This window comes from Pelodiscus sinensis, chromosome 2 (genome assembly GCF_049634645.1).
Source record: "Pelodiscus sinensis isolate JC-2024 chromosome 2, ASM4963464v1, whole genome shotgun sequence".
Lineage (NCBI taxonomy): Eukaryota > Metazoa > Chordata > Testudines > Trionychidae > Pelodiscus > Pelodiscus sinensis.
This window is the reverse complement of record NC_134712.1, coordinates 46,266,948-46,292,665: the sequence shown is the minus strand read 5'-3', so window position 1 is coordinate 46,292,665 and position 25,718 is coordinate 46,266,948. Positions and strand designations below refer to the sequence as shown.

Here is a 25,718-nt window from a genome sequence, read left to right as displayed (position 1 = left end):
TTAAAGTACCTTAAGTCGAGGCTGCAGGAGGTTGATGGGGGGAAACTCTTCTATTGACTTCTCTTACTACTTGTGACGCCATGGAGTTCTGTGGTCAACAGGGATGCTGGATCAGAGGCAGCAGTGAGTGGTGGCAGCAGCCTCTGTTTGCCTGGGGGGCCTGAGCTCTCCGGCATCCCGTGGAGCAGCCTCTGTCTGCAGCAGGCCCAAGCTCACCATGGACTGAGGCTTCTCCACAGCAGCAGCCCCTGTCTGCAGGAGGGCAGAGCTCCCTACAGACAGGCTGTGCCTACATCCCACAGAGCAGCCTCTGTTTGTGGTGAGCCTGGGCCCTTCATGGCTAGACTGTTCTTCGGCAGTGCTGGGAATAGGGCAGGCGGCTCCGCATGAGCCGACATGTATGGGGAGCTGGCTTGAAAGTCAGCTCCTGCATATACCAGCTCCAACTTGTCCCCTCTCACCCTCTGCACTGCTGCCTCTAGCAGAAGCAGCAGCACTGGAGGGAGGGGAAAGGCAGCTTCTCAGATCCTGTGCTCGTGGGGAACCAGCTTAACAGCCAGCTCCCCATTGTACTGGGCCCTCTTTGCCGCCTCCCCCTTTCTATCTGATAAAGTAAGAGAAGGAATGTTTGTAGTCCATAAGATTAACAGATAAGCCTAAGCTTATCAGTTGATTGGGTATTTAACTACACATTGACATCCCCAGTGTTTATTACTCAGCTGAAGTTACTACCTATTGGAGATTAGATCTGTGACCACACTGAATTTATATAGGAGTTAAGATTTTTTTTTAGACATTATTTTGTAATCTACAGATACGAGGCCCATTTGGCATAAATTAATTCAGAGTTAAATGTGTATTCCTGTTTGTGTAACTTTGCATTTGTGTTGTTGCAGCACCAGACAAGCAGCTATCATTAATTGCCAGCATTTAGGTTTTCCTTTTAATGCCTAGTACATTTGAGGGGAAAAGAATAAGTAAGAATTTCAATTTCCTTTTCTTCTCCCACATTGTTACTGAAATATTGGAGTGTTGTTTTTGCATTTGGACCCATTTAATGTTTCAGTATATGATTTCAATTCTCTATCAAGAGTGCTTTCAGAGCTTTCCATGCTTTCCATGGAGCACAGAACTAGGACATCGATTTGTTACAAGATAGCATTGGAACTAAGAACTGAAGCGAAATAATTTTAATCTTTCTGGATGTCCATGTTACATAAAGCAATAAAGAATATAGAAATAGGCAAAGCACACACAATCTTAAGAAGGATAGCTAATACTAGTTAGTTCTGGCTTTCTTAAGGATTAATATATTTCATATGATCATAGGGTTGCAATAGAAAAACTTCATTCAATGGATGATGCTTTTAGAAGACAGCTTGAGTCAACGTTAGCAGCTCATCAGGCAGAATTACTGCGGCTAGCAAATGAAAAACAAAGGCAAATTGAAGCAGCAAATGAAAAGGTATTGTATTTTAATAAAATGTTATTGGGCTTCCAATCTGTATTTTCTGTCCCAATATTGTTATATGCTATACAGGCAGTCCCCGAGTTACGCGGATCCGACTTATGCAGACCAGGGAGACGGGGAGCAACGCAGAGCAAAGCCGCGGAGCCCGAGGGCAGCAGGACAGCCACGGCGCGTCTGGGCTGTCCCGCTGCCCCCGTGCTCCGCGGCTTTGCTCCGGATGCCTGTGGTACAGCAGCTGGGACGCTGTCGGTTGGTCCCATAGCGCTGCTCTGGGCGCTACTGGACCAACCCGGCAGCACCCCAGCTGCTCTGCCCCAGGCATCCTGATTCAGCCACTGCTGCTTCAGTTTCAGCAGCGGCTGAATCTGGACGCCAGTTCCGACTTACATACAGATTTAACTTAAGAACAAACCTACAGTCCCTATCTTGTACGTAACCCGGGGACTGCCTGTAATCTTTTTGGGTGTCTGTGTTGGCTAACCATTGACAAAAGCATTACTGACGTTGAACTTTTAACCTTTGCCTAATAATGGATTACCTACAAGTGCGTAGACAATAGGCTGACTTGGAATATTCTTTTATTCAAGGAACATGCAATCACTATCCAGTGCATGAACATCCCTTAATTATTAGAGAGGCAAGAAAAATGGTGCTCAAGTATTTTATATGACACTGAACCTTTTTTTATAGCTTTTATAATTCTGGTGATAGATATGAGACATTGGAAGCATGCAAACTACAAAAGACTGCTATGTTGAACTGTGCCAGTGCATTAGTCATAAACTTTCCTACAAATGTTACTTGTATTTTCATGAGCTAGGGATTGCGTTCTTGCTCCCTGGTGGAGGTTTACTGATTTTCCTCCAAGAACAAAAATCATTTGGGAGCAGGATGGGTTGATTTAAATCTTGGTCTTCAATAGTGGTTTGAAGCAGGAACTTGCATTACATTTATTTTTGACTTGTTTTCAGTTTGTACTTTTTAATTGTTTTCCTAAAGTCGGGTTGATTCTCATGGTTGGTAATCATTAAAACATATTGGCTGTGTCTACATTGGCGCGATCTTGCGCCAAAGCGTCTGCTTTTGTGCAAAAACATGCTGCCTGTCTACACTGGCCGTGAGTTCTTGCGCAAGAACACTGACGTTCTAATGTGTGAAATCAGTGCTTCTTGCACAAGAACTATGATGCTCCCGCTCAGGACTAAGCCCTCTTGCGCAACTGTTCTTGCGCAAGAGGCCAGTGAAGAAACATGAATTTCTTGCGCAAGAAAGCCCCGATGGCTCAAATTGTCATTGGAGCTTTCTTGCGCAAGAGAGCGTCTACACTTGCATGGATGCTCTTGCGCAAAAGCACATCTCTTGCACAAAGGCACTTGCGTTAAAGAGTATTTGCGCAAGATCATGCCAATGTAGACGTAGCCATTGACTTTAAACTACATGTAGCCTTTACACTAAATTTTATGCTTTTTGCTAAACAGGAAGGCTGTGTCTACACTGCACCCCTTTTCCGGAAAAAGGATACAGATGAGACAAGTCGGACTTGCAAATGCAGCGGGGATTTAAATTTTCCCTGCTGCATTTGCATGAACATGGCTGCCGCTTTTCTTCCGGCTCGGGGCTTTGCTGGAAAAAAGCGCCAGTCTAGACAGGGATCTTTCGGAAAATAAAGCCTTTTCCGAAAGGTCCCTTATTCCTCTTAAAATCAGAAAAAGGGGTGCAGTGTAGACACAGCCGAAGAGGATACACATTTAAGCAGTTTTGTAGTTCAACTTTAAATTTATTCAGCTTCTATTTACATTGTATGTTAAAATGGTGACTAATGCAGTATATACTTACTAGATAATTTTTTTTACTTAAGATTTGTAAAGCCATTGGGAGCTTCTTTTTGGCACCTGAACCAGGCTAAATCCTTCAAGCTAAGGAATGCTCAAGACCCTGCACTCCTCTTCGCCTTCCACAATCCCAAGTAGCCCAATGCATGGCAGAGACTTGTGGGGGTCCGAAGCCCCAAGCCCAAATCCTGAGGGCTTCATCCCTGGGCAGCAGGGCTCAGGTAACGCCCCTTGCCTGGGGCTGAAGCCCTTAATTTTCAACATTGTGCTCTGTCTCCTGCAAGATGGTGGGGCTCTAGCAGGCTCTGGCTTTGATCCTCCTCCTGGGCTTGTGTAGTCATTTTTGTTGTCAGAAGGGGGACATAGTGCAATTAAATTTTGAGAACTCCCTGGCTTTACCCAGTCTTGTCGTCTTTTATAACCTGTTTTCATGTTGCACAATTGTTCATAAAAGTTCCTTTTCCTCATACTACTGCTGTTGCCATATTGGTCATATATATCAGTTCAGGATGTTAATATGTGGTTATCAGGCTAATTGTATCACCTATATGATTAGTCAGTAGGACCGTTCCGCAGAGCCATAGCAGGGGGTAGCTCCAGGAGCCGGCTTGAGCTGGGACTGAGCAGTCCCTGCCCATGCCAGCTCTGGAAGCCACCTGTGCTGCGGCTCTGCATTTTAAATGTGGTAAGAGCCACTGGGCAGTCGCACCTAGTGTGGATTGCTGCATACCAGCTCATGCTGAGTTAAACAGTTCCTGTGTCCATCGCAAACGGGGTGGTGCTGGAGCAGTCTCTGTTCATAGTAGACGAGGCTGGCTGCTGCAAACAGAAGCTGCTCTGGCACCACCACTTATTCGCAGCAGCCACTGGAGTGGAGTGGCCCCTGGCTGAGGCCATACCTGGCTGCTGCGAACAGTGGCTGCATGGCGGCAGTAGCCTGTGTTCGCAGACAGGGGCTGCTTCACAGCAGTTTCCCTAAACCCCCCTCAGCAGCACCCTGGAGACGGTGGTGGGGGGGAACCAGCTTTTAAGCACCAAAGGAGGTGGGGGGTGCCGCTGCAGGGAGCACGGGGCCGAAGCAGCCACAATGGGAACACAGGGTAGCTGGGGAACTATGGGGCTCTTGTACATTTCAGCGGCTAAAGTGGCCTCAGTAGGAACCGGCGCGAACAGGGGACTGTTTCAGCCCCTACTTACACCGTTTTCTCTTCTGCGCCCCTGGCCACCCCACAGAGATGGTGCTGCGGAGAGCCAACTTTTAAGAGGCAGCAAGGAGGAGGAAGCGACTGGTCGTGTCACTACTCAACTATCCAACACATTTATGCTTATTGGATTGTCGACCAATATCCCTAATATTGGTTCCCCAGCTGTGCCTGCTGCAGCAGCCATGGACAGGCACTTCTCACCTGGCCCCAAGCTGCTGCAGTGAGAGAGGCCCAGGTTTGTCCTGTCTCCCTGGAGCAGCCCTCATCCCCAGACCAATCCCAGAACAATTATTTAAATGAAGAAAAACAAAGATTATTTGAGTTGAGGATCCGAGCTGGGTAAATCTTCTAGTTAAATATAAGCAAGATTACTTTTCCTTCAGAATGATAAATACCGGTTAATTTACTAGTTGAGTAGTCAATGGAATTTCCATCAACTAGTCAATAGGCACTTTCACATTCCTCCTTTGAAATGTACAAGGGCCCCTACAGGGGACCTTGTACATTTCAAAGGAGGAATGCAGAACTCCAGGTGAAGCCCGGGCCAGCAGGAAGTCCTGCTGACTCCAGGCTCCACGCAGGTGCTTCCGCTTTGAAAAGCGCAAGGAGCCCATGGACTCCTTAGCTGATTCTGGGTTCTGCGGAAATGGCCCCAGTTGACACCGGGCTCCATGCAGCGCTGCTGCTTTGAAACGCTGCCAAGGTTGCCACTTCAAAGTACTTTCTCTCCCTTCTACCTCCTTTGCTGCCTCTATCTGATAGATTTCCTATATAATTCTAACACGAGGGTTGAATTTTTATATTTGTCTTTTTATCATTTCAGGTTTACCATGTTGAAGAAGAAATGCGTCAGCTTCTGCAAGAAACAGCAAACAGTAAAAAGGTAATGGAAGAGAAAATAAGACGACTTACAAGTGCACTGAGTGACATTCAGCAAGATCTCTGAAATGTGTAATGCATTAAATCTGACTGTTGTGCTTCTCTTAATAAAAGGAGTTGAAGTAATGTAAAATATATACATAAACAAAGACATTGTATAGATTGTTTATATAGTTTGTCAAACTACTTGCTGTGCTTTTTAGTTTCCTTTAAAACTGATTCCCAGAGAGGAATTTTTATTTGTGTAATCTTATTTGAAGAGTTCAAGAATCAAAGATGTATTAAAGATTTATATAGTATTTTCATACTGGTGGTGTACACGTCTTAGTATTTGTGTCAGAGCTGTCTAAGAAATAGGTCAACCAAATCAACAAATGAAAAGCACTGTATGAGTTAAAAATTATTTTTAAGAAAGAGCAGATGGAGTAAGTATGAAGTAAGGATATGAAAAAGAATTAGGCTTGTCCTTCGTGTAGTTGGGTTCTTTAAGTTAAGCAATCATGATGCTCATGTCCTTTTAATAAAACACAGATTGCACCCATAATCAGTTGAGAGACTTTTTAATAACACATATTGTATATGACCGTTTTGCATATCTGGAGTTAACACTAACATTCAGAGATAGCATGAGTTATTACTGTTCTCTCAGAGAAAAGAGAAATCTTGTTTACCTCATCAGTTTCTGAATATGTTCTGTAATTTCTCCTAAACATTACTTTTCAAACCTGATGCTGGTCGTTGATGTCTTTCATACACTATGCTGTTTGTTCAAAGGATGCATTCTTGTTGCCATTCCGTGGTCCACACTGATGGAACAGCTTATAGCTTAAAGGTCTAAATAAAGTTCTTAAGATCAGGAATTTACAGTTGTAAATATGAGCTCAATTATACTGAGGCTTAACAAACAGGTACTACTAAAAACATACTTGATATACTGTAGGATAAGTGTCTGTTCCCCAACCATTGCCAATCTGGGCTCAGGCTGGGTGGAACCAAGGCAGAGGTGCGTCCCCCCGCAGTCATGGGAGGGGTGCCTCTCTCCCGGACACAGTAGCTCAGAGCTGCAGCTGGTTTTAGGCCAGGGGAAAGGTGCCTATCCTCTGCTACTTCCACCTCCCCAATCTAGGTCCAGTTGAGCAGCTATAGGAAAAAGGATAGAGACAAGGGGTCTAATCAGCATCGCTCATCGTCCTCCCTTCCATCTGCTCAACCTTGCCCTTGTAGGAGCCAAGGAGGCCAGAAGGAGGCATTTTGAGGGTACACTCAAGGATGACACTCCAGTTACATCTCAGGATCCACCCTCCTCTTTCCTCAACCGCCTGCACTATTTCAGTCAGCCTAGTCATGGCTGACCTTAGCTCATCAGGTGTTCAACATAATATTTTTGGGTTACACCTTGCAGTTCATTGCTGATCCTCCCGCCCAGCCTTTCCCTGTCCCTCTGCAGCAACCTTTCTCCCAAGCAGTTTCTCATTCAATAAGTTAAGAACCTCTTGCACTTGGGGGTGGTTGTGAAGGTCCCTTGGGCATGAAAGGAAAAGGATTCTACTTCCTAATCCCAAAAGCAAAAAGGGGGCCTCCAGTGCCATTTTTGGACCTGTATTGCCTTAACAAGTCTCTCAAGTTGAAGTTTTGCATGAGCTTTCTGTCCATTATCCCCTCCCTGGATCTGGGAATCTAGTATGCTGCCTCACTTGAAGGATGCATATTTTCATATTTCTATTTTCCCAAGTTCTCATTACAGAAAGCTCCAGCTTCAAAAAAGAGCTCACCTGACTGGGGATATTTGCCATAAGAAGGCCTATTGTGATGGATAGGAAGAACTAACAGATCTAAAAGAGGTTCAGTTTGGATAGTGTCGTAAGGAACAGAATAAAGTGCTAAGGTAGTGTGCTATGACCTGCACAGCTAAAGTATGGTTGATGCCCTCATTAAACATTTACTGTTAAGAACTGTACAAAAATTCCTTTTCATAAACAGGCTTAGGATTTTATACTACAGAGACTTGATTTTTTTGTTTGGACACTATTGTATACTCACAATAAAGTCCTCCTCTGAGCAATCTGGCCAGAGGAGCACAGCGAGGGGGGATTGACCCCCTGTTGTGGGCACCAGACACCCTACCTACTGATTGCTGGCCATCCCTTTGCCCCTCCCACTTTTGAGGGACTTTACCCCTTGTAAAGCCCTCCCTCCCCCCCCACACACACATGTTGTCTATGTGATTAAGCAAAATGATGACCAAAACTAATAGAAGCCTAAGCCCCATTTACATAGGAAGTCAGCAAGGGGATGGGGAAGCCCTCAGGAAGGGAAGAACAGTCCTAGGTCACCCTACCTCTTGAAACTAAGTCACTGAACTTTGGAAGATAAAGACAGAAACTGTCTTTGGCATTCATTACTAGAAACACAACAGGGAGCAGAGCTCTTGTGAGTTGAGAGAGCCCCTTCAGTCAAAGGTGACGTGGAGTTAAATATCTGAAAAGAGGTAAGAAACCTGCCTACACAAAAATCTTTCACTTAAGGTATGTCTACACTATGAAATTAGCATCAGATTTTATAAAATCAAAGGTGCATGTCTGCACTAAACCTGTTCAGTCAACAGAGTGTATCCCTACTACCATTCACTATAGCCATGTCTACACTATGAGATAAGGTTGAATTTATTAATGTTGACTTTTTAGCACCAGATTTTGTAACATCGTTGGTGCATGTCCCCACTGTATGCAAGAATTTGTGATAGTTCTAAGTTGCGTGTCCCCAGCAAAGTGACTTTAAGAACAATGCACAGTGCATAGTGCCTACATACCTTTGCATTCTGGGTTATGTTCTTAGTGCCTGGGACCAAAACTGTGCAGCGGGTGGGTCTGGGTACATGTTGTCAGTGTTCCATACTGCACTCATTTTCTCGCTTCTCCCCTGCTCAAGAGGAATGGCAAACAGTCTTTTCATGCCCATTTTTCCCTTGGTTATCCACGCAGATGCCATAGCAGCTTAAACATGGATCTCCTCCTGGATCTCATTGAGCATCAAACATGATGATGATGATGATGATTTTAACCTTGGTGTACCTAATGCTGAAGTATGTCCAAAGTGGATCCAAGATCCACAGGAATGAGGACGAATCTCTGAAGGCCATGAACATACTCTTCTGTGAAGCATTTGAGTTAAGCAAATGCAGGGCACAGCAGGGCCATGCTTTACTGGGGATGAGCAAAGGGAAATTTATTGCAGAGGCATTTGCTAATACAGGGGTCAGCAACATACGGCTTGCGAGCCAAATATGGCTTACTAAGGAGCCAGAAATGGCTCTTTAGAACCTAAAGCCCAGCCCCCTCCGCGCCCCCCCCCCCCCCCCCCCCCCCGCTTCCCCTCCAGTGCTTCCCCTGCAGCAGGCAGCCTGTGCTGGTGTTACAGCAGGCCTGGGCATAACACCCTCTGATGGCTGGATTGGGCCTGCAGAGCCAGCAGGGAGCCTCTGGGCAGCCTCCCTTGCTATGTCTACACCCGTGGTCCCCAACACAGTGCCCGCGGGCGCCATGGTGCCCGCGGGGACATTTGCATGCGCCCGCCAGGTGCTCGGGGCTGGCCTGGACCCGGGCACATGGCGCATGGTGAGCGCCGGCCCCGGGCGCGCGGCGCTTGGCGTGGGGAGCGCCGGCCCCGGGTACGCGGCGCTTGGCGGGGGGGAGCGCCGGCCCCGGGCACGCGGCGCTTGGCGGGGGGGAGCGCCGGCCCCGGGCGCGCGGCGGGGGGAGGGAGCGCCGGCCCTGGGCGCGTGGCACTTGGCAGGGGGAGCGCCGGCCCCGGGCATGCGGTGCTTGAGGGTAGGGGCGCCGGCCCCGGGCGCGTGGCCCTTGGAGGGGGCACTGGCCCCGGGCGTGTGACTGGGGGTGCCCCGCCCCCAGGCATGCAGCTATGGGGGGGGCGCCCCCGGGCGCGCAAGTGTTCCCATCCCCTGGCGCCCGGCGGGCGAACGGCCACGCCCCCTGGCGCCCGACAACCTCAAAAGGTTGGGGACCACTGGTCTACACTATGAGCACAGAAAAACTGCTGTGGGCCTGTTTGTTTTCCACACACTGTGAGGGAGGAGGGAGGAGGGAGGAGTGCCTCATGGCTGTTCCCGCCCCCAGCGTAATCCCATTGGCTGGTTCTGGCCCAGGGAAGTTGCCTGTTTCAAGAACAGGCAGTGCTGGAAGCAACTCCCCACCCTCAGGCTCTTAGTCACCAAGCACATGGCAGGGCAGTCTCCTGATGAAGAAATGGGCTGAGCTGCAAGTCTCACTAGTAAGTGTCTTGGCCAGAGTCTGCCTCTGGCATCCCAGCCCTTCCCTCCCACACCCACTAGTACCCTGCTCCTGCCTCCTCCCCCCTGGCCAGACACTCCCAGTTTGCTCCTGCACGCTGTCTCCCACCCTGATTCTGCACCCCGATCCCGCTCACTGGTTGCTCTGTCCACACTGAATCCCTCATTTTTGGCCCCACCCCAAGAGCATGGGGGCCCCACAAAATCCAACCTTGGAACCCCAGGAGAGTTAATCTGACCTGAGACCTTGAACCTCAGCCCTACCTACCCTCCCCCCACACAACAAGGCTGGAGTACCAGAGGAGGAGGTGTCTCAGTTGGGGGGCCACATCAGAGAGAGTTGGAGGTTTCTGAAGGGGCTGGTTTTTTGCTTCTCACTTGTGTGGTCCCCAACTGATTTTTCTGTGGGACAGTGTTCCCTAACCCAAAAAAGGTTCTTCAGGTAGTGTCCCCGTGGGTGCTCCACTGTGGGTGTCGGGTCCCATCCCGGCACCGCAGATCGGAGATCTTTTAGCTGTTGTTTGCCGGACCGCACGTGCGCGGTGGCCATCTTGCAGCTTTTCGTTCTGTTTCTGCATCGTGCAGTCCAGCTCGCCAGTTTCTCTCAACCGTCCACGGACACAGACAGAAAAACTGCTCCCTCTCCTGCTGGTTTTGATTCCTGTCAGGATTGAGTTCGTTTTGTTAGTTAGTGTTCATAGTTATAGTTATTCTAGTAGTTAGTTAGTTGTACAGTTTTAAAAGTTAAAAAAAAAAATCATCATAGTTCTAGTTATTCTTAGCAGTTCATAATGCCTGGATCCCCAGGCTTTAAGAGGTGCGCTCTCTGTAGGGACTCAATCCCCGTTTTGGACGGGCACTCGGCATGCATCAAATGCTTAGGTGAAGGGCACATTCCACAGAAGAGACCGCAAAATGCGGCTGAAAATGCTGCTTTTTTACAAGGCTCTTGCACCGCAGCCTGATCCTCTGACAGAGCCCGCCGGTCATGTCCTTACAAAGGCAGCCTATAAGAAAAGACCTTCCTCCCCGTCTTACTCATTACCAGCAAGAGTGAGTTCAGTGGACAAGCCAGGCACCTCAGGTTCAGTGGGGTCCTGTAGGCCAGAGAAAGAAAAACATGCCTGAAGTGTGTCGGTGCCGAGCTCATCTAAGCACCCATCACATCGGGACAAGGCAATCCTGCCAACGCCGTCTCCGGCACCGGAACACATGGTGCTGAAACCTTCTTTAGACACAACAAGAGTCAGGGCACCGTCCTCGCCCCCGGCACCGAGAACACAGTCGGTACCAACAGCCACGGTGCCTACGCCCTACTCGGCACCAAGAGCAAAGGCACCTACGCCGCCTCCGGCACCGAGAGCCAGGGCACCAATGCCGCCTCTGGCACCGAGAGCTAAGGCACCAATGCCGTCTCCGGCACTGAGACTTGTAACACCTTCAACTACTGCACTCAGTGATGCACCGGGGCCATCCTGAAGATCAACTCCACTCTGTGTCACCTATCCAGAGGTCCAGTAGTCTTAGAGAGAGAGCTCAGCGCCTCCCTTCTCTGTCCCCCAGCCCAGGACCAGAGACATTTTCACCAGAGTCGCCTTCTCCACTGCCATACTCGCCCAGGGTGCCTCACCACAAGTCACCCACCACGCGGCGTTCTTCTCACACCTCGCCTCCACGGTATTATTACCGCCGTTGTTATTCTCCATCGCCTTTATATTCCAGATGGCATTCCAGGTCGCCTCGGTCACCATCATATCACAGGTCGTCACATTATGTGAGGCACTATGACTATGCACCTTACCACGATGACCGATGGTACCGTCCGTATGATCCCAGGGATTGATCACCCAGGTCACACTCCCACTCAGCGGCTAGATCATTATCACCAGCCGCATCGTCTCCAGTGCCACCTACAGCTGTCTCCATCTCTCTGCAGCCTGACAGACCACCGACTCCCTCAGATGATCAACACATGCTGCTTGACTCCACGCAACAGGAGGTACCTCTCCCTCCTGATACAGAGGACTCTCATTGTCAGTCCCCAACGGAGGTCGCATCATCGTCCCCTGATGACGCTATATTCCAGGGTGATGCCTCCCCTACGGATGATATAAAAGACTTTCAAGATCTCTTTAAAAGGGTTGCCGAATCGCAAAACGTCAAAGTGGGTGAGGTCAACATAAGCAGCATCATTTGCTGAGAAATCTACACCCTTCTCAGTCTGCAAAAATAGCATTGCCATTGGATGATGCAATATTAGAAATAGCTGATTCCATCTGGCAAACCGGCCTCTGCTCTGCCCACGAACAAAAAAGCAGACAGAAAATATTATGTTCCTGCTTCCGGCATGGAATTCTTATTCAACCATCCTGGACCCAATTCTCTCATCCTTGATGCAGCCCAACAGAGAGCGAAAGCGCCTCAATATAAGACCACCGCAATGGATAAAGACGTCAAGCGTTTGGACCTTTTTGGCAGGAAAGTCTATTCCTCCACCACCCTGTCGCTGTGCATGGCTAATTACTCCGCTTTGTTAGCAAACCATTCCTTTGACAACTTCGCCAAACTGGTCCCTCTCCTAGAGCATCTCCCAAAAGCAAAGCGACAGGTTTTAAAGGTTGTCATACAAGAAGGTTTTACATCCTCACGGTCAGTAATTCACTTTGCCTTGGATGCAGCGGACACAGCGGCACGTACCTCAGCGATGGCTGTTATGAGGCGAGTGTCATGGCTCCACATGGCGGCGACTCCCAAAGAGCTCCAGACAAAAGTGGAGGATTTGCCCTTTGATCGGCAAAACCTGTTTGCAGACAAGATGGACCAAGTTATGCACTCCAGAAAGGACACGCGCACTAAGTTAAGGACTCTGGGGATGTATACCCCACCCTTTAAGTGCAAGCGTTTCATGCCCTACCAGAGGCAGAGACCTTTCCCTTACGTGCCGTATCAGAGCAGGCACTATGAGGCCCAGAGAGGTCGTCAACGACCCCAGAGGTGTCGCCCCCAAAAACACAAGCCAACTCAACAACAGGGAAGCAAACAGCAAGTTTGACGCGAATATCGAGGGATTGCGTACCATCCCAATGATACCCGAGGCCAACGTTACCAAACCATTGTTTCACCATCGTTTAAGGCCCTTCCAACATCGCTGGGTCACCATTACCTCAGATCGATGGGTCACACAACTAATAACATCGGGTTATGTGATACCATTCCTTTCCCTTCTGCCAACCTCCCCGCCCCCTCCCTTTTCAGGGACACTTCTCATGAACCTCTTGCTCAAGAGGTTCCCAACTCCTCATCCAATTATGAGGAGATTTCTAAAAGGACTCACTAACCTCTTTCCTGAGCACTAGCGACCAGCGGACTCCTGGAATTTAGAGCTCATATTAGACATGCTAATGCATCCTCCGTTTGAACCCTTAGCTACATGTGACTTTAATACTCTCAACATGAAAGTCATTTTCCTTGTGGCCATCCGCTAGATGGGTTGGCGAGTTGGCAGCTCTATCGGCCAAACCCTCGTATACTATTTTTACCCCTCAGGCAGATATCCTTTGCCCCCAACCATCCATCCTGCCAAAGGTTAACTCTCCATTTCACATAAATGAACCCATCATTCTACCAGTGTTCTACTCGAAACCCCATACCTCTGAGCAGCAAGCAAGATTGCACTCTCTGGATGTACGCACGGCCCTTGCTTTTCACATTCAACCCATCTAGAGAAATACGATGTTCCCACCACTTACTTATTTCTATGGACACCCATTCTAGGGGGGTCCCCTCTTTCCTCGCAAAGAATCTCCAAAATAATCGTTTCCTGCATAACTCGATGTTATGAACTGAGAAATAAACAACACCGTTCCTCACACCGTTACAGCTCATTCCGCCAGAGCGATAGCGGCTTCAAACTGCTTTCCTTAAGGGAGTCCCCCTTAAAGACATTTGCCGATCAGCAACCTGGTCTTCGAGCTCGACATTTGCGAAGCATTACACTCTACAAAATATTATCATGACTGATACAACGGTAGCCACAGCGGTGTTAATGTCAGCACAGAACCACTAATTCCGAACCTGCTGCCTAGATCAGGCTACTGCTGTGAAGTTACTCACAGTGGAGCACCCACGGGGACACTACCCGAAGAAGAAGAAGTTACTCACCCTGTGCAGTAACGATGGTTCTTAAAGGTGTGTGTCCCCGTGGGTGCTCCACGACCCGCCCTCCTCCCCACTTCGGAGTCTTTCTTGCTTATGTCCTCCCTCTGTCCATAAGAGTAATGGCAAACAATCATTTCACACCTTTCTCTCCCTGGTTATCCATGCAGATGCCGTGATCAGTGGCTGCAAAACTTTTGCATGCATAAGGCCACTTGCAAATTGCTTTCCCTACCTGAAGTGCAGTAATACCAAAATGAGACCCACTCTGACAGCCGAGAAGCAGGCAATAGACCTGTGGAAGCTTGCAATGCTAGACTGCTATTGTGAATCAGTTTGGGGTGGGTAAATCTACCATAGAGGTTGCTGTGATCCAAGTAGCCAGGACAATCAGTACCCTTCTGCTGGGTCCATTTGGCAAAGGTGGAACACTGAGCCCCTCGAGGGGCCTTCCACCTTTCAGGGGTGTGTTCTAATCACTGAGCAATGGGATATTCTGCTGTGTGTATGGTACTGGGGGCAGCTCTCTCATTTTCTTCTGTTAAAGCCGTTCCACTGTAAATACATACTTAGCTCTTAGGCCAGAGAGTGAAACAAAAGACAGGACCATGTAGCACTTTAAAGACTAATAAAGATGGTTTATTAGGTGATGAGCTTTCGTGGGCCAGACCCACTTCCTCAGATCAAATTGTGGAAGAAAATTGGCATGGCCATCTATACCAAAGGGATACAATAAAAAAATGAAGTAATGTATCTGAGAAAGTGAGGCCAGAGAGTGTGATTCTAAAATCCAGTGGTCAGGGCACCCACCTTTGAGGTGGAAGACCCCAGACTGTTATTGAGGGGAATTGGACATGTACATTACAATAGATCTACTCTTTACATTGTAGTTGCCAGAGTGCACCAGACAGCAGTGCAGCAGGAATCCCAGCCACTTAACTGCACTCCCAAGGCATTGCTCTTTGGTGTGATGAGGTAATGAAGAGAGAAATGCTGAATGGGACAGACCCAGACCCATCACAGTATTTTCTATCTAATTCCTTACAATGTTAGTCAAGCAGAATCTTTCAGCTTTCCTGAAAGTAACTAAAAATTAGCATTTTTGATTAACGGATCTCTGTGCATTACAAAAGGGGGTGAACACTGTCATCACCAAAATTGAGCCAACTGAAGAAACTGCAAAGAAAGCACAAATTTCAATTCCAGATGGTCTTGGCAGGTAAGATAAATAAAATTTTATTTTTCACAGCATTATAAATATATTTAGATTTTAATTCCATAAATCTAACACTCGCTTTAGGATCATTATGTAAGATGTTTTCCTCTGATTAAAAAGTATGTCATATCACTTTTTAATCCACAAGAAAAGGCTCTGGTGTTTTTGGGGCTTTTATTTTATTTTATTTTATTTTATTTTTTATTTAAGGTTACACTCTTCAAAGCAAAACTTCAATGGTCAATTCTAATGAGTAACAGCATAATAACAGAGGCCTGATTTGTTGGAGGCATTGTCTACACCTCCTTTTGATTTGGACTTTAAACTTTGTAACTGAAAGAGAAGTGGTTGCCGTAAGCAACCAGGAGAGGGAGTCTGTATTTCCTCTTAGGTTTCTTTTTTTTGTTTTGTTTTTTTTAAATATTGTGTTGCAATATTTTACATTAATGCTAATTGCTAGTCTTTGTATCTGGCTCCTTAGCTTATTGGAAACTTTGATCCGGATTCTGCAAACACTTAAGGACATGCATAGTGTTCAGTGTGACTGCATGTGTGAATAAAGTTGTACAAGTGCTTACATTCTGGCTAGGAGTTTAAATTGCAAGTAATTGATTATCCAAATAGTCGATACATTTTGCATCGACTAATCGATTAATCGATAGAGCACCGCTGCCTTTGTATCAACAGATCTATGGCTGTTGCTACACTTCAAAGGCAAAAGCGCAGTGTGGAGCCTGGGATCAGCTGGGGACTCCCCTTCACACTCCAAGCTCCCTGCGGCCCTGCTGCTTTGAAACACTGCAGGGAGTGCAGCATCAGGCTCCTCGCAGCATTTCAAAGTGGCAGTGCTGCGTGGAGCCCGGGATAGGCTGGGGGACTTGCTTGTTGACCCCGGGCTCCATGCGGTGCCGCTGCTTTGAAACGCCATGGGGAGCCTAGCATCAGGTTCCATGCAGCATTTCAAAGTGGCAGCATCGCATGGAGCTTGGGGTCAGCAGCAGAGTCCCCAGCTGATCCCAGGCTCCGCAGGGCACTGCCACTTTGAAATGCCGTGTGCAGCCTGGGGACACCCCAGCTAGTCCCAGGCTGCATGCAACGTTTCAAAGCGGCAGCGCCGCGTGGAGCCCAGGGTCTCGCACCAGACTCCATGCGGCACTGTTGCTTTGAAGTACTCCCTCCTTCCCCCACCCCCTTTGCTGCCTCTTTCTGACAGAGGCAGCAAGGTGGGGGGAAGCGACTATTCAACTAGTCCTTCACATCCCTAGTTCTGGCAGGATTGGAGGTCCTAAGAAAAAGTTCCTGGACAGAAAAAGGGGTGGCCAAAGTCAAGCCCATGGCATTCTAGAACACAATCTATGGCTGTCCTTATTTTTTATGTAGGTATGCAGCTGTGGAGATATTCCCAATGTGCAAGGTTTTTTCTTGATCCTAGTAGAGGTTGCATCATTCACAAATAGAATTTTGTGGCCATAAAATCTGCTTCATTTAAAGCTAATTTGTTATGGTTTCCATGACTTTCCTCCCCTTACTTTACCCTTTGGTTGGACTAAGTTTTGGAAATAGTGCTAGAAGAAAAGGTTCTATACATCTCTGGGTATGTAAGCGACTAGTCAACTATCCAATAAGCATATGCTTTTCGGATAGTCGCCTAGTGACTTGACTAGTTGCTTCCCCCTCCCCTTGCTGCCTCCATCAGAGAGAGGCAGCAGGGAGGGAGCAGGAGAGCAGGAGCTGGTGCTAGGGGGGTAACGGTTTAAAAGCCGGTTCCTCCCGTGCACCACTTTCTTGGGGGGGAGGGAGGCAGGGGAAGGAGTGGAGAACTGGTGGCACTTCTGCCTTTGAAAGTAGCAAGAGGAGGCTCTTGCTTTATTTCAAAAGCAGAAGCACCACAGAGAACACTAGGCGAGTGGAGTACACAAGCAGTCCCCTGCTAGCCCCATGCTCCCCACAGCGCTTCTGCCTTTGAAATGTAATAAGAGCCAGTGGGGCTCCTGATACATTTCAAAGGTGGAGGCACCCTTATCAACTAATCAAGTAGTCAATGGAAATTCCATCAACTATTTGATTAATCTACATTTAACTTCCCACAGCTAGTCTGAGTGATGTTTTCTGTGAACGGTCAGTTTTCTTTGTCTTCTCTTAGAGCAGGGGTCTCCAAACTTTTCAGCCCGAGGGCCGCATTAACTATCAAACAGCAGTTCGGGGGCCGACTACACACTTGAGGTCCAAATAAAAAACAATCAAAACATGGATGTTGTTTTTAATTATTTATTTAAGATTATTTTATTCAGTTATTATTTAATAACACATTGATACACTACACATGAACACCTGTATTAGTGTGAATGGTGAAATTGTTTCCTGGATGCCATAATAGCAGACATTTCTGGCTTTAGATTTGTTGTCCCTAACATCAACAGTGACCTGAGATTATCATCGGACAAGTTTGTTCTCAAATTGTTCTTCACGTATTTCATTCTTGAAAATGTTTGTTCACACAGGTATGTTGTTCCAGAGATTGAAAGGTACCTTGATGCAAAAGTTTTGTAGACAAAAAGGTCTCCACGGGCCGGATGAGAGGGCCTCGCGGGCCGCATCCGGCCCGCGGGCCGTAGTTTGGAGACCCCTGTCTTAGAGGATTGTCTGAGGTTAACATCTGATCACCCATCAGTTGACCCCTCCTCAAATCAGCTTCTCCATTAAGGGAATGAGATGGGGAAGATTCCATCCTATAGGCCTACCTCACCTTTATCAAAGACTGTGCCTATACTACAAATGCAGATTATCATCAGTGGACAGCAACCATGCTGTCATCAGCACTATAAATATTCACCAGGAGTGCTTTTGTTGAATCATGAATAGTTTATTCCAGGTGCCACATGCTGTCAGCTGGCACAATGCCTTTTGGGAATTTTTCACAGTACATTGCAGTGGATAGAAATGGATCAGTGAGGGAGCTACGGGTTAAGTTCTCAGTATGCAACTATATCCCATAATTTTTGTACCTTTTTTTAATTTTCACAAACCCTAGTGGTACTTCTCAATGTCTACCATTAATTACAGAAGTATGGAGTCTGCTGTATTTTGCACTGTTAATTAATTATGCAAATATAGAACCTATGATCCTTTTGTATTTGCAGCCCCCACAGGAAATATTACAACAAGGGACATGACAATTCTTTCAAGGACAGTTTACTAAGGGACATGTTGGTGGCCAAGGGCAACTGTTGAAGATGGATATCGAGGGGCACCACCCATGTGACAGCCCCCGCTCCCCAATGAGATTCCTTCCCAGGACACACATCCCTTCACTCCTGCCCTGCCTCTTCCCAACCCCTTCCCTGTGCAACATGGCCTGAGAGATTAGTGAAGGCCTTTCGCCCCCGGCCCTGCACTTGGTGGAAGGGGGAAATAGAGCAACCTAGCTCCAGCCCACTTTGCTCCCCGCAATTCCTGTCTCTCTGTTCCTTCCTGTTAGTGCAGGAGCAGTCCCACCCCCTCCCTTGAGCAACATGGCTGGGAGCAGGGGAACAGAGCCAGCTGGGGCTGTGTCACTCCATTTTCCCCTACTGCTGCCAGTGAGTGCGGAAGAAGGGGACCCCTGCTGCCAATGCCAGGCCTCTGGCTAGGCCTCTGGGTTGCCCAGAGGCTCTCACGCTGCTGGCCCCTTGCCCTCCTGCCCATGGCATTTGGGGAGGCATATGCCCTCTCATATCCCCCATGCATTGCTCCTGTTGGTGGCATGCACAGAACAGCTACAGGTGATGGACCACTGCTTCAGGACCCAATAAATTAACATTTACTAATGAGATTGCATCCTAAAGCAGGTTTGGGGTGATGAATAGATGCTGCAGAACGTTTGGATGCAAAAGGCTGTATTTCTGGATCTATGTGCCAAGTTCACCCCAACACTACACCAGAGGGGCACTAGAATGAGATTTGCATTGATAATAGAGAAGCAAGTAGTGATCATACTCTGTAAATTGGAACACCAGATTGTTAGTGATCAATGGGAAATCATTTTGGATTTGGAAAATCCACGGGGGCGGGGGCGGGGGTGGGGGGGAGAGGACATTCTCCTTCAAGTGTGTAGGGCCATTAATCATTTCTTGTTGCACAGGGCTGTGACACTCAACAATACACAGGACATAGAACATAAGAATGGCCATACTGAGTCAGACAAACAGTCCATCCAGCTGAGCATCCTGTCGGCTGACAGTGGCCAATACCAGATGCCCAGAAGGAAGGATCACAAGAGGTAATCCTCACATGATCCCTCCAACTGTCACCCACCTTCAGAGAAAGAGTGGCTAGGGGATACCATTCCCACCCATCCTGGCTAACAGCCATTGATGGACCTAATCTCCATAAATCTATCTACCTCTTTTTTGAATCCTGGTAAAGGCATAGCCTTCACCACATCCTCTGGCAAGGAATTCCAGAGATTGACTGTGTGTTGAGTGAAGAAAAACTTCCTTGTTTGTTTTAAACCTGCTGCTTATTATTTTCATTTGGTGACCCCTAGTTCTTATATTGTGGGAATAAGTAACTCTTCCTTATTCACTTTGTTCATACCAGTCATGATTTTATAGACCTCTGTCATATTCCCTCGTAGTCTCTTCCCTTCTAAGGTGAAAAGTCCAAGTCTTTTTAATCTCTCTTCATATGAGACCCGTTCCAAACCCCTAATCATTTTTGTTGCCCGTTCCTGAACCTTTTCCAATTCCGATATAAATGTTTAGAGATGAAACGACCAGTATGCAGTATTCAAGACGTGGCTGTACCATGGTTTTAGGTAGAGGCAATAAGATGTTTTCTGTCTTATTCTTAACCCCCTTTTTAATGGTTCCTAACATTCTATTTGCTTTTTTGACTGCTGCTGCACAGTGAGTAGATGTTTTCAGAGAACTATCCACAATGACTCCAAGATCTCTTTCTTGAGTAGTTGTAGCTAAATTAGTCCCCGTTATATTGTATGTATAGTTGCGATTATTTTTTCCAATGTGCATTACTTTACAGTGGATGGATTTGCAGCAGTGCGGTTTCTGGACTGCAGTGAGACAATAGATGGCACACACATCCCCACTGTGGCACCAAATCACCTTCATAGAATCACAGAATAGAATCATAGGGTTGGAAGAGACCTCAGGAGGTCATTGAGACCAGCCTCCTGCCCAAAGCAGGATCAACCTCAACTAAATCATCCTAGACAGGGCTTTGTCAAGCCGGGACTTAAAAACCTCTAGGGATGCAGCATCTACCACCTTCCTAGGTAACCCATTCCAGTGCTTCACCACTCTCCTAGGCTGTCTCTACACTGGCATGATTTTGCGCAAATACTTTTAACGGAAAAGTTTTTCCGTTAAAAGTATTTGCTCAAGAGAGCATCTACACTGGCATATGCCTAGGGTTAGGGTTAGGGAAAGCATCCGTGCCAGTGTAGACGCTTTCCTGTGCAAGAAAGCTCCAATGGCCATTTTAGCCATCAGGCTTTCTTGCGCAAAAAATCAAGTTGGCTGTCTACACTGGCCCTCTTGTGCAAGAATACTTGCACAAGAGGGCTTATCCCTGAGTGGAGCGTTGGAGTTTTTGCACAAGAAGCACTGATTTTGTACATTACAAAGTCAGCGTTCTTGTGCAAATACTGCCCAGTGTAGCTAGGCGCCAAGATTTTGCGCAAAAGCAATTGCTTTTGCGCAAAATCATGCCAGTCTAGATGCAGCCCTAGTGAAATAGTTTTTGCTAATATCCACCCTAGACCTCCCCCACTGCAACTTGAAACCATTGCTCCTCATTTTGCCATCTGTCACTACTGAGAAAAGCCTCTCTCCCTCCTCTTTGGAACCTCGTCAGGTAGTTAAAAAGCTGCTATCAAATCCCCCCTCAGTCTTCTCTTCTGTAGACTAAATAAACCCAAATCCCTCAGCCTCTCCCTATAGGTCATGTGCTCCAGCCCCCTAATCATTTTGGTTGCCCTCCAGTGGACTCTCTCCAATGTGTCCACATCCTTTCTGTAGTAAGGGGCCCAGAACTGGACACAATACTCCAGGGTTACGTCTACTCTATAGCCTCTTGCACAAAAACGTATGCAAATGAGGCAAAGGGTGGAATATCGCCACGCCTCGTTAATGAGGCTCGATTTTTGCACAACAGGCTTTTGTGCAAAAAGGAGCCATGTAGGCTACTGTGCAAAAAACCGAGCCTCATTAATTATGCAAATGAGGTGTGGCGATATTCCATGCTTCACCTCATTTGCATATATTTTTGCGCAAGAGGCTATAGTGTAGCCATAGCCCAAATGTGGCTTCATCAGTGTTGAATAAAGGGGAATAATTACTACTTTGGATCTGCTGGAAATGCTTCTCCTAATGCACACCAGTATACCATTAGCCTTTTTGGCTACAAGGGCACAATGCACTCCCCCCACCCCACCCATCTTGAAGCACGAATAACAGCCCCCAAATACATGAGTCCCAGCATCAGCCCCTGCTCTCTAAAAATGGTTCCAGCAGCCCAGGTGAGCGCTGCGTGACCCCCGCCCGGACAGCACGGACCTCGCCTTGCCCCATCTCTGCGGCAGCGGGCCAGGCCTGCGCTAGGGAGCCGGGGGCTGCTCGCCCGCTGGACGGCCGGCGCAGAGCGCTCGTGGGAGGACTGCCCCTTCCCTCCCCGCCCTCTCCAGCCGTGGGGCAGCCCCCGTCCCTCCCCCACACCCCCCCCCAGCCCGTCTCCAGGCAACCGCGGCGGGCAGCGTCACTTCCTCCCTCTTGCGGCCTCCCCGGCCCTGGGGCTCGGATTGTTGTGGCCGGGCCGCCCGGGACACGTGGTGCCGCAGGCAGCCGCCGCCGGAGAAGCCCGGCTCGCTGGCCGGCCGGCCGCGGGGAGCGCGGGCAGCAGCATGGCCGCTCTGGCAGAGGCGGTGAGCAGCAGCGCCGGGGTCCCGGCGGCAGGCGGCAGCAGCCGGCACGAGAAGAGCCTGGGGCTGCTCACGACCAAGTTCGTGTCGCTGCTGCAGGAGGCCAAAGACGGCGTGCTGGACCTGAAAGCGGTGCGTGGCCGGCCGGGCCGGGGGGGAAGTCCCGGACGACTTGGGGGGGGGGCTCACCTGTCCGGGGGGCGTGAGGAGGTTGGCGGGGGCGGAGCGGTGAAGGGGCTGGGGGAGGCCGGACCTGTGTAGCTTGCTGGTCTGGTGCGTGGGAGGGTCCTTGCATGGGTGGGCCCACCTGTAAGGGGGGTATGTGGAAGGGAAGTCCCTGTGTGTGGTAGATCTGGGTGGTCTTTGTAGTGGAGATGTACATCATTGGAGGGCTTATGTTTTGGGGGTAGGGAGTCTGAAGCTTGTCTCTGTGTCGGGATTGAACGCGAAAAACGCTTGGGGATCTGACGCCCAGAGAGTGTACGAGTTTTTCTCATGGACACATTCTATTTCCTATAGCCATGCAACTATGACTTTCCCCCTTCGCTTTCCAAAGAGAAACTAAAAAGTGTGTTAAGACGCCTTTTTCAGTAACAATGGGCTATAGTCGGCAGGGACTGAATCAAAAACAGGATCCTCTCCCAAGGGACAGGGGTGAGGGCATGAATTTTTTTTTCCTTTCCTGTTCTTCTGTAGGTTTGGGGCTGGCTTGTATTGTTGCTGAGTTGCCTGCATGTTGTCCACTTTTTCATTGGTATGTAGCATCTCTTAGTGGCATGGTAGTGTAGTAATAGTGATGATTGATATTTAAAGCTGCAAGATTCCTACATAGAAAAGCAAAGAAAATTTGAAGAATGAAAATTAAGGCTCAGGTTTAATTTTTATTACTTCTTTCACTACATCCTGGCAGGTTTTCTAGATTTAAGTCAGCAACTGGTTTCTTATACATTTTGCTATCTGAGTAGTTAAGTATGAGTAGAAAATTGTGGCAAACTTTGTTAGAGCAGTCTGTAGTGAATAACTAACTAGTACTGTAATGACCAGTCAATCAAACTAAACATCTGTTTAGCTCAGTAGCTACTGTAAAGTAGTTACAGATTTCTCTATTAAGAAAAGTAGAAACCAAGTGGCATACCATAGCTATGTTTTCAGGGAGTTAGCTAGCCCCACAGAACAGATGTGAAAGTGTAACCATGTACATGGCTAACTTGTCCCTTAAAGTTCATGGTTCCACACGGGGCTTGGTATGTCTGGGGAGCTGGCTTAAAAACCGGCTACCAGTGTGCACCAACTCCCAGGGAGCTACCAGCCCCCTCTGTCTCCCTCCCCTCTCCTGCTGTGACTGCATCTGATACAGATGGAGCAGCTGAGGGTGGGGGAGGTCAGGTGGGGGGGAGAGGTAGGCAGGAGCTGGTACATGTTTGGAGCCTGCTTAAAAGTTGTCTCCCCGCACACACTAGCTCTTGGGGAGCCACCTCCTGCTCCATGTGTGCGCACATTTTGACATCTCTAGTCTACACTACTAGGGGAAGATCACTCTAAGTTATACAACTTCAGATACGTGAATAATGTTACGGAAGGCAACATACTTATATCTACTTAATGTTGACAGGATATGCTCTCAAGGTATGTCTACACAGCAAGGCTAAAGTTGAATCAAGCTATGCAACTTCAGCTATGTCAATTGTGTAGCTTAAGTCGAAATAGCTTAATTTGGCTTTTGGCGCTGTCTACACAACAGCAAGTCGAAGGAAGAACAACACTTCCTTCGACTTCCCTTACTCCTCATGAAATGAGGGTTTATTGTGAATCAGAGTAAGAAATCCTCCAGCTTGACATTATTTCAAAATAAAGGCTTGTAGTATAGACACTCACTGTGTTGTTTCAGAATAATGTGAGTTATTCCGAAATAATAATGCTGTATAGACGTATCTTCATTGACTCCCCTTGCAGTTCTTGTTGAATTGGCATACCGGAGTTGAAGCTAAGGTGATCAGTGATCGATTTATCATATCTTTAGTAGCCTCAATAAATCGACCCTTTTGGATCAATCACCGCCCATTGATCTGGCTAGTAGTATAGATCAGCGGTTTCCAAACTTTTTGAGACGGGGACCAGTAAATCCATTCATAAGCTTTTGGAGGACCGGTAACATTCATTTGCATATTCATTAAGCAAATGATGAATATGCAAATAACTTTCTGGTCCTCCCTAAGCCGTCAGTGCCAGCTTTAACAAAACTTTTGATACAGTCACCTACAATATTCTTGCCAGAAAGTTAAGGGAATATGGATTGGATAAGTGGACCGTAAGATGGATAGAAAGCTGGCTAGACCAGGGTTTTCCAAACTTTTTACTTTAGTTGGAATCCATTTTTTTAGTACTGTTTTTTGCAGCCCCAAAATATAAATGCATATTAAGAAAAAGAATGAAAAATGAATACATTTTCACTGTGTATTATTTATTCACAATAATAACAGTACATAACATAAATCTTAATTACAATTTAACCAGTAGAATTTTAACAGTTGTAAAGTTTATTTATAATTGAATGAGTTGAATATAAATCATTTGTGTGCACTTTATAACTTTTAAATAACTAAAAAGAGAACTAATGGGAAGGGTGATGTTGTTTTGCATCACATAGCAAAAGAAGAAAGCTTTATCCTCAAATTTGGTTCAACATTCAATCTATTTCTATAGTTATTTTTGAAGAAAACCAAAGATGAGAAACTAGATTCACGCATATATGGCGTGACGACAGGTATTAAGAATTTGACTGCTTTCTCAGATAAATGTGAATATTCATTTCTACAGCTCAACCAAAAATCAATCAAGGAGAGTTTATCAAAGTTCACTTTTAAGGCAGAGTCACAGGAAAGTTCAATTAATGAATCCACTTCTGATGCACTCAATTGTAGTATTTCTTCATTTTCGGTGTCAATAGTAAACGGGTTCTTAATCCACATTTTATTGGCACCAATTGGAGGAAAATATTCATGTAAACTTGATGTTAGCCCCAAGAGGTGTTCTTGGATTGCTACAGAAATCGCATCTGAGATACTAGTTTGAGCATATTTTTCTTGTAATTCAGTTAAAATACAAAAAGACTTAAAGTTTCTCTTGTTAACTCGCTGTGCCCATAAACGAAGTTTTTTAATTGTTGCCTCAACTTTTTTGTGAACTTTGAAAATATTAATTTTAGTGCCTTGTAAATTCAAACTTAAATCATTTAAAAGACGAAATATGTCACATAAGTAAGCTACCATTGTTAACCAATCAAACTCATGAAACCTGTCTTTAAATGTAAATATAACATCTTTTGTTGATGGAGGGGGTCGCTCCAAGAACAATAAAACTTCATCCTTCATTTCAAAGAGTCGTTTCAAAATGTTTCCTTTCGACAGCCATCGAATCTCATAGTGTAGTAAGAGATGCTCATGTTCACTTCCTAATTCGTTGCACAAAGTAAAGATTCTGGAATTCAAAGGACGAGCTTTTATATAATTTATAAACTTCACACATTCTTGAAGAGTGGAACTCAAACGTGATGGCATAGTTTTCACAGCTAGTGCCTCTCTGTGAATACTACAGTGCACCCATACACAGTCTAGCGCTGCAGTTCGAATCCGCGAGACAAGCCCAGTATGAGACCCTGCCATTGCTCAAGCCCCATCACTGCTCAGTCCAACACACTTTTTCCAGTCAATATCGCTTTGAATAATAAAATCATTGATA

At 47.0% G+C, this 25,718-nt stretch overlaps 2 protein-coding genes across 8 annotated transcripts in view; both read left to right on the top strand.

The window, feature by feature from the left end:
• Positions 1-5,694, top strand: part of LRRCC1 (leucine rich repeat and coiled-coil centrosomal protein 1) — a 55,150-nt gene extending 49,456 nt beyond the window's left edge. For 5 of the 6 annotated variants that reach the window (XM_075920450.1, XM_075920448.1, XM_075920449.1 and 2 more), the window contains 2 exons: positions 1,330-1,465; positions 5,332-5,694. In XM_075920450.1, coding sequence (XP_075776565.1) covers positions 1,330-1,465; positions 5,332-5,454 — 259 coding nt within the window. In that variant the 3' untranslated portion in view covers positions 5,455-5,694. Of the gene's footprint in view, positions 1-1,329; positions 1,466-3,329; positions 3,525-5,331 lie in introns of all 6 variants that reach the window. The other variant, XR_012901347.1, reaches the window with a different exon arrangement.
• A 9,340-nt stretch (positions 5,695-15,034) lies between these two features.
• The window catches only part of E2F5 (E2F transcription factor 5), a 33,791-nt gene continuing 23,107 nt past the window's right edge, over positions 15,035-25,718 (top strand). The window contains exon 1 of one of the 2 annotated variants that reach the window (XM_075920447.1): positions 15,035-15,067. Coding sequence is in view for 1 of the 2 variants with exons in the window: in XM_075920446.1 (XP_075776561.1) it covers positions 21,963-22,112 (150 nt within the window). In the remaining variant the exon portion in view is untranslated. Of the gene's footprint in view, positions 15,068-21,797; positions 22,113-25,718 lie in introns of those variants that run through there. The other variant, XM_075920446.1, reaches the window with a different exon arrangement.